Here is an 8,817-nt window from a genome sequence, read left to right on the forward strand (position 1 = left end):
GCTTAAAGGAAAGGAATCTGTTGGTTCATAAGAGAAAGTGTAATATATGTTCATGCTAATGGTGTGTAAAGAGATAATTAGTTTTGCTGACATGCTATGATTCCTGAGGTAATTTAAGAAGTTTAAAAGAGTTGAAGATATGGTAGACGGCACATATGTCTAAATGTTGAGTATCACATGAGAATATTGTATGTAATATGCAGTACGTATTATTAACATGCATTGAGATTCAAGTTTCTATTGAAATTATTTGTTTAACTTGTGGAAACAGTATCTGTTGAGAAGCTATATCTGTGATTAATTCTATATTTTTTTTCTGTATATTGTTTTTATCTAAAAGAGATATGTTGTTATACTTTTCACTGATATGAGAATGCAGAAATATTTGCATTAATGTGAGACAATACAGAGACTCAGAAGATATTGCAGCAGCTCCGTGTCCTGTGTCTTTTATTGACTCTTTTTCTCCCCTAATCAGGCGGTTAGGGTACTACATTTGCATACAATTCTTCACCTAATTCTAACACCAAGTTCTCACCTTACTTTCTGGTTCATGGATGAGAACTAAGGATGCCCACTGACTTGTTACTAGCCAAGCATATACTGGACCAGAACATTTCTACATCTCATGCTGCATCCGTGTCCACTTCACTTGCAAATCTACAAGATGCTTTCAGGAGTGTTTGAATTCTGGCCTCAGACACCAGCCCTATGCATTCGGTGCTGTGGTGTGACTCCATATTCCAGTGGAGAGCCGCATTAAGCTGGGACCTTTTAAGATTGCACAAATATTTGACTCTGGTGGTGAGCCAGGACTGACGTACTGGTTTGTTAGCCTATGGACAAGGACAGTTTGTGCATTACAATAGGTCGAGGCCCTATACATCACCTGTTCCCACACTGTTATCTGATTAGAGACTATCTGTAGTTCCTAATTCTTTGCCTGGTCCCCCTTCTAAAGAGTCTGACATGATCAGGGGGTTGCAGCACAGTAAACCTCAAAAGGATTTAAGTGAGGCAATGGAGGGATCTTCATTTTGCTTTCTTTATTATTTGAAAAGTGTTTAGGCAAACCTGAGGCGTAACCTCAGTCACAGTAATATTGTAATTAAAATCAAGCTATTGTATATTAATAAACCAGAAAAAAAAATTCTTAATATCTGTCCACAGCACTTGCTAACACTGGTGATTTGAGGTTAGCCACATCCTTGTATCTGATTCTCCTCTGTTTTAGAAGCCATTAATTATAACATTTTAATTTATTTACAATTGTGAGAATAATGCGCTGCTACCATGAACAAAAACAGTGGTAACCATGGTTTGCTTCAGTTTGTGTGGGTATGCTTCAGATATGCAGGCTCAGAGCAGTTTAACTCCGCCTGCAGCAAACACTGTTTGACTGCACCTTGACTACCGTTTGCTATGACTGCACAGCCTTCAACATCAGTAAGACTGAATACTCCTGTCTATAGTGAAACAAAAAGTGTTTATTTAGTATACACACTTTATTAAATGACTCCTTTGAAAGCATGTCTTCCTCTTCCTCATCTTCCAGTGAAAGCAACAGCAGAGCAACATCGCTGGAAGATTTAAAAGGCAAGTGGGCAAACTCAGACTACAGAGTTTAGAAATGAAACAAAACGGCCTCATCCATTTGAATGCTTTGTTTTCACCGCTTTATTTAGCTAGACATTATCTCTGTGCAGTCTTTTATGTGGTCCTGCTTTTAGAGGGTCATCAGTTACAGTGCAGAGTATCTTCTGTTTAGAAACAAATCTAAAAGACTCTGCGTTTTTTTGCTTAATGCCACATCTTTTGTCATTGTAACTGGGACTTATAACCCTTCTCGTCTGCCTTTTCTGTTGCTTAAATTAGATCTATCAACATCTACTCCAGCAAATGAGGACAAAACAACCCTGCCAGCTAAATGTGAAACAGGAGGTGCAGCCACTTTAGGTAAGAGGAGCGGTTACTTTCCTCTATAACGATTTGAAAACAAAAGCTTATATTCAATGATGGCTCTTTATGCACACCACTCTAATATATGTTGCGTTGTTTGCTTAGACATGAATTTTATGTCTGTTTGGCCAAAAAAAAAAAAAAAAAAAATATATATATATATATATATATATATATGTGTGTGTGTGTGTGTGTGTGTGTGTGTGTGTGTGTGTGTGTGTGTGTTTGTGTGACTGTATAACTGTATAATTTTTATGTTATTATTATTATTTTTTTTTTAATGAATAGTTAGGAACGAACCAATCTGACAGATGAAAGTATTGCTATGAACTGTAAGTGGTATGAAAGGAAGGCTTAACCTGGTTAACTACAGTAGTAACCATGAACCCTATAAGATTGCAATGTATGTCAAGAGATCCTAGTGTTAGAGTCACACTGCAACAAAGGCCCAGCCTCTTTTGGATGAGTCTCTTGAGGCCCTTGATAGTCTGAGGCCCCTGACGCACTGACCCAATGGCCTGCTCCATACTAAACCCTGTGTTCACCAAATCAACAATCGTGCACATTTATAAAACCTAATTTATTATGTAATTAGAATCAAACCACCATATGTGACTCTGTTATTGATGCCAAACAGGTCATGTTTCCTCAGATGTGAGTCCCAGTGAGAACCATAGAGAGGAGCAACACCGTTCGAAACTTAGCAGTACGCCATCAGTGAGACACAGATCCAAGACTCACGCTCAGTTGATAAAAGACAAGTTGGGCCAGATCAAAGCTGAGATGCAGAAGATCTCTGAAGTCCACCTGCATCAGCGCCCTGAGAGGTAAACAACCGTCAAAATGATTCTCCAGACCTAGTTTACAAGAGTTAGAGTCGACTTCAACCTCTATTAATGTAAAAATGTCATTTGAAAATCATGGACAGGAAAAAAAAATAGAGGTACAGAGATATTTTTTCACATACCTTACCTAAAAGTAGTATAGTTTGAGTTTATTTTATTAAATATACATAAGTTCAAGTATATTTTTAAGTATACTTTATGTAGCAAGTATACAAATATCTAGTAGTGTTCTAGTAGTATACTTGTAAGTGTACTGTTTCTAGACTTCTTGGGACTAAATTGGCCCACTTTCTAGTACAGTATATAAAAGTATACTTTTAAGTATAACAGTAGCAAACTTTGAGTACACAACTAGTTTACCTCTATGTTTGTAGTTTGAACTGCAATTATACTAAAAGTGAACGTATATGTATACTGATAGTTTACTACTTAAATACTTTGTACAGTTTGAAGTATAGTCTCAGTAAACTATTAGTTTAGTAGTTTTATACTGCAAGTATACTCATAAGTTTTCATTTAGTGAACTTTTACATTATACTTTAAGTATACTACTGTGCCCCTATTTAGGTTTTAATTTGTATATATTTTGTTACATGAATATCTGAACATACAAAACATCAAAAGAAAAAACAGAGTATCTGCTTGTAAACAAAAACAATTATAGCTCCATGCATTATTATTATTTTATTTTTTGTAAACACTTTAATGTGGGTAAGTTTAATAAAAAAAAAAAAAAAGAAATAACATTTTGAACAAAAAGCTGAAAAAAGACTATGAATTGGATTCAGAATGATAACTCTTCATCAGTCAACATTCCATACAGTTTTAATGCTGTTTCAGGTCAGATGATCGTGTTACATATGTTAGTATCTGTTGTTTCTTCTTCTTCACTTATGTTTATTTGGAAATTCTGTGCAGAAAATGTGTACTAGCGCCCACTACCGTATGATAATGAAAACACGGATTCTAGGAGCACAAGGACACAGTAGATTTAAGGTGGATCAAAAAAGTGAATCAACGTTGCCCTAAGACAAGAATGCACTTTGGTTTTATATTTTTTAGGACAACTTTGATGAAAGGTTTTGATCCACTTCAAATGTTGACTACTATAGTTAAAATATATTTAAACTTTTTTTTTAAGTATAAGTCAAGTATACTTAAATGTCATTTTAAGTAGATTTCTGAGGAGTACATCATAAAGGCAATTTCTGAGAAGTACATAAAAAGTAAAACAAAAGCATACTTTCCTATTTTTATTTTAGTTATAAAGAAGTATACTAATAGCACACTTGAATAAACTTCTTTTTCATAAGGGATCACTGTAAAATCAAATGGTTACAGACAAAAATGAGGAAACCAGTTGCCTCAAACCAACGAAGTTAAAAACATCAAAGCTTGTGAATACTGTGATCTTACTTAATCAGAGCTTATATATATACAGTGGGGCTCGAAAGTTTGGGCACCCCTTGCAGAATCTGTGAAAAGTAATTTTCAAAAAATAAGAGAGAACATACTAAATGCATGTTATTTTTTATTTAGTACTGTCCTGAGTAAGATATTGTGCATAAAAGATATTAACATTTAGTCCACAAGACAAAAAAAATTGCTGAAATTATTAAAATAACCCCCTCAAAAGTTTGGGAACCCTTGGTTCTTAGTACTGTGTTCTGTCACCTGATGATCCTCGACTGTTTTTCTGTTTTGTGATGGTTGTCCCTTGTTTGTTCTGAACAGTTAAACTGAGCAGCATTCTTCAGAAAAATCTTTAAGGTCCTGCAGATTCTTCAGTTTTCCGGCATCTTTGCATATTTGAACCATTTCCAGCAGTGACTTTATGATTTTGAGATGCATCTTTTCAGACTGAGGACATTTGAGGGACTCAAACACAACTATTTAAAAAGATTCAAACATTCACTGATGCTCCAGAAGGAAACAAGATACATTAAGAGCTGGGGGGTGAAAACTTGTGGAATTTGAAGATCAAGGTAAATTGTACTTAATTTGTGTACCGGGAAACATACAAGTATCTTCTGTTGCTTACGAAAGGCAGAACTAAATGGAAAAATATATATATATATATTTCAACAAAATAAGACTTATTTGGCCATCTTCATCGTGTTCAAAAGTTTTCACCCCCCAGCTCTTAATGCATCTTGTTTCCTTCTGGAGCATCAGTGAATGTTTGAATCTTTTTTTAATAGTTGTGTTTGATTCCCTCAAATGTCCTCAGTCTGAAAAGATGCATCTCAAAATCATAAAGTCACTGCTGGAAATGGTTCAAATATGCAAAGATGCTGGAAAACTGAAGAATCTGCAGGACTTTAAAGATTTTTCTGAAGAACGCTGCTCAGTTTAACTGTTCAGAACAAACAAGGGACTCATGCACAACCATCACAAAACAGAAAGACAGTCGAGGATCATCAGGTGACAGAAAACAGTATTAAGAACCAAGGGTTCCCAAACTTTTGAGTGGGGTTAGTTTAATAATTTCAGCAATTGTTTTTGTCGTGTGGACTAAATGTTAATATATTTTATGTACAATATTTTACTCAGGACAGTACTAAATAAAATATAACATGCATTTATTATCATCTCTCTTATTTTTTGAAAATTACTCGCATTTTCACAGATTCTGCAAAGGGTGCCCAAACTTTCGAGCCCCACTGTATATATATATATATATATATATATATATATATATATATATATATATATATATATATATAATTGTCCAATTGCTTTTTAATGCAAATTGATAATCAGCCAATCACATGGCAGCAACTCAATGCATTTAGGCATCTAGATGTTGTGAAGACGACTTGCTGAAGTTCAAACCGAGCATCAGAATGGGGAAGAAAGGGGATTTAAGTGACATATATATATATATATATATATATATATATATATATATATATATATATATATATATATACATATATATATATATATATATATATATATTTCTATATATATATAAACCTATTATGATTGAGCCATTTTAAATCCTGGACAATACAAGGCCAATTACAAAAAAAGTTTGGACATTTTGTAAAATGGAGTGAAATCAGAAATCTGAACCGGTAATTTGTTTAAATTTAGTTTTTAAGCACTTGCTTGAATTTAGAGAATATACAATGCACAAGGTCCATGCTTGGCTTCAAGAGTTTTACTAAATGGAAATTCTCCACAGTAGCGGTAGTGCATTTCACATGGCAGCTTATACGATGTGCAAAAACAGATAAGAACACACACACAGACCAATATGTGTTCTGCCTGAGGTTCCTCTCAAATATAGTCAGTGGTATTCCTTTAGATCTTTATCTTGCAGTGATGTGTACACTCCTAGCACCTTCATCTGACACCATACATAATCTCTAAATATCTTTGTGCAGGAAAGCATATCATCCTTTTGTGTGGAATTCTCTGAGTCCATACAGAGACACTACTGAGATTGACCATCTCCTCACAATGGTAAGTCTGCTTCTCTTCTGTTAATACAGCGTGATAGTGATCAGACGGACTCTGTGGAACATCTACACTTTACACTTTTTTTTATAGAATTCAGCTTTCAAAAGGCAAATTAAATAAAGAGGTAAAAAAAAAAAGTCCAATAATTTGAACTTTGTACATTTTCATTTTAGTCGACAAACTGAATTATTTTTGTGGCATATTTTATGTTTGATATGTTTTTGGATCTATACGTACAGCCCTGAAATCAATCAGTAAACCTGCAATAATATAAATCACTTGGATGAACCACGATTTTAATTATTCCTTACTATGGTGTATTTTTCAGACAACTGATCCGGACAGAAGAAAATGCTATTCTTCAGTGAAGACCGAAAGCACTCAGCTGTCTAAATGATACCTTCCTTTAAATTGCTGAATATGCCTAAGTATGCCTCAACCTACACGCATCCTTGTTTGTATTCACGACAATACACACACACACACACACACACACTTACTCTGTTTATAACATGCTGTGCAAAAATTCTTAGGCCATTTGTATTTTCAACCAAAAAAATTGTCAGCTTATTTCTATTATTTATTTTGCTGTAGTGTGTCAGTATGAAATATATTTATTTTGCCATTAATTGTAAAAATCCATTGGTACATGGACGAGTGTGTTGTTTATTGAATGTCTCAGAAGCCCTGGCCCCAATCAGATGTATGAAATGGAGATTACATCAAACACCAGATCCCCATGGCTCTCCACGCAGTGGCAAGTGAAAAGAGAATAACTTCTAAATTATTCATGTCCTTCATGCAAGTCTCCATCATTTAAACATTTGTGCACAATTCCACCACTTAGAAACTTTTTTTTTTTTTTGAATATCCAGTGAGTACCTTAATATAAAAGGATCTACAAGCTCTGTACAGCCCAATTTAATTTTCTCTAGAAGTTAAACATCACAGTGGGCACGAAACATCTGGGTATCCAGATGTTTTTGATTAAAAAAACAAATGATGTGGCTGCTGACATGAAAGGGCTGAAGACTATCAAAGAGATGTAAGAAATAAATTGGAAGGCAGCTCATCTTGAAAGGAGAATTATGGGGGAAGAAAGGCATAAATGTTTGACGGCTGTCACTTTTCCTTTGTGGAAGAGACTTGTTTGTCTGGTCTTAGTCCTTGATAAGCACAAATGAGAAAGTGGGTTGCTGTTGTTCTCTTCATTTTGCTTCCTCTTGCTTTAATTCTCTTATGTTATCCCTGGGAAGTCCGGTTCAAGAAGTAAGGTACTTCAAGTGTGGTGCCACAGCCTATTTTAATAAGCTTCCTGATATTTAAGAGGACCAGGAAGAAATTCCTAAGTTCATGCATGAAAGTTAAACATGCATTTTTTTTTTCCTGATTCCACTTGCTTGAGCACAAAACTCTACTTGTGATCAATGCAAAAACGGGAGGTTTGAAAAGAATTGGCACATAGGCACCAGCAAGAGTATTTTCTTCCCTTCGCTTTTGTGTTACCCCACCTTGCATGTCATCTCCTAAATCTTTATTACATGGCGGTCTTTGAAAAGCTGATCTTGTAAATGACAACATCAGTGGGCTTTTTAGAAGCTGTCAGGGATTTGTGTAACTTGACGGGATTATAAAAAGGTACAGACTTGTTTCCTAAAGAGGAGCGGAATCCATCCACAGCTTATCGCTGCTCCAGCAGCCTTAGGTTACAGTAAAGCAAGTTAAACCCATACAAGTCAAGCATCTTTCATACCTACCGCTGGTTTTAATTTGCTTGAAATTTCAATTAGCTCATTTCAGTTGGGTGGACACTTGATGCTGGCTCAGAAATCTATTCACATGCGATTTTTACATTTTAACCCCATTATGGCATGGTTTATCTTCCTGGTGTAGTAGAGTAATGTTGTAACGAATTCAGATAGGTGGCCTAAAATACAAGACTATAAGTGTACACACTACACAATTTCATGCACTATACCTGCACAGTACTTTAGCTCTGTGTGGCCGACAGTGGAAAGAACCTTCGTCAACAAAGATGAAATAAACGTGGCTTCTCAAAGGTCATTTCTAATTGATTTGCTTTCCTTTCAGTATATAAATTCTCATAAAGCTGTTTCAGGTTGTTGCCTGTGATAAAGTAATGTAGGCTTGGCAAATGTCACAAGATCCACAGGAGTAGCCATGGGTAAAAATTAAAGGCTAAAAGGGAACGAAAGTAATTTACTTAATTTCATTCTAAGCAAGGTATGTCAAGTCACACAGAAAAGTACATCCGTTTTTGCCCATTAAACTAATTCACCTAGCACGCATCTTTACATTTCCCAGGTATAAAAGACAAATGTTAAATGATAAAACACTCAGCATGTTACTTTTGCCCATGAGACAAAATAGGACAATGGAGACTAAATCCAAACAGGCAGCTAGCTGCCTTCTCATGATTCACACATAATTTCAGTAAAATTATTTTCAGAATATTACAAATATCTCAGATGATAAAGTTTGAGATGCAGGACAAAGAAGATTTTAGAAAGTGGTTCAAGTTTGT

General features: G+C 35.1%; 1 protein-coding gene across 1 annotated transcript; it reads left to right on the plus strand.

The window, feature by feature from the left end:
• The first annotated feature begins 1,529 nt into the window (after window positions 1-1,529).
• On the plus strand, window positions 1,530-6,865 carry LOC128016514 (uncharacterized). The gene is made up of 5 exons (XM_052601064.1): window positions 1,530-1,622; window positions 1,731-1,956; window positions 2,612-2,786; window positions 6,197-6,275; window positions 6,601-6,865. Exons 1-5 carry the CDS (start codon window positions 1,530-1,532, stop codon window positions 6,667-6,669), a joined length of 642 nt encoding a protein of 213 aa, XP_052457024.1. The 3' UTR covers window positions 6,670-6,865.
• The last annotated feature ends 1,952 nt before the right edge of the window (window positions 6,866-8,817 follow it).

This window comes from Carassius gibelio, chromosome A7 (genome assembly GCF_023724105.1).
Source record: "Carassius gibelio isolate Cgi1373 ecotype wild population from Czech Republic chromosome A7, carGib1.2-hapl.c, whole genome shotgun sequence".
In the NCBI taxonomy this organism is placed as follows: Eukaryota; Metazoa; Chordata; class Actinopteri; order Cypriniformes; family Cyprinidae; genus Carassius; species Carassius gibelio.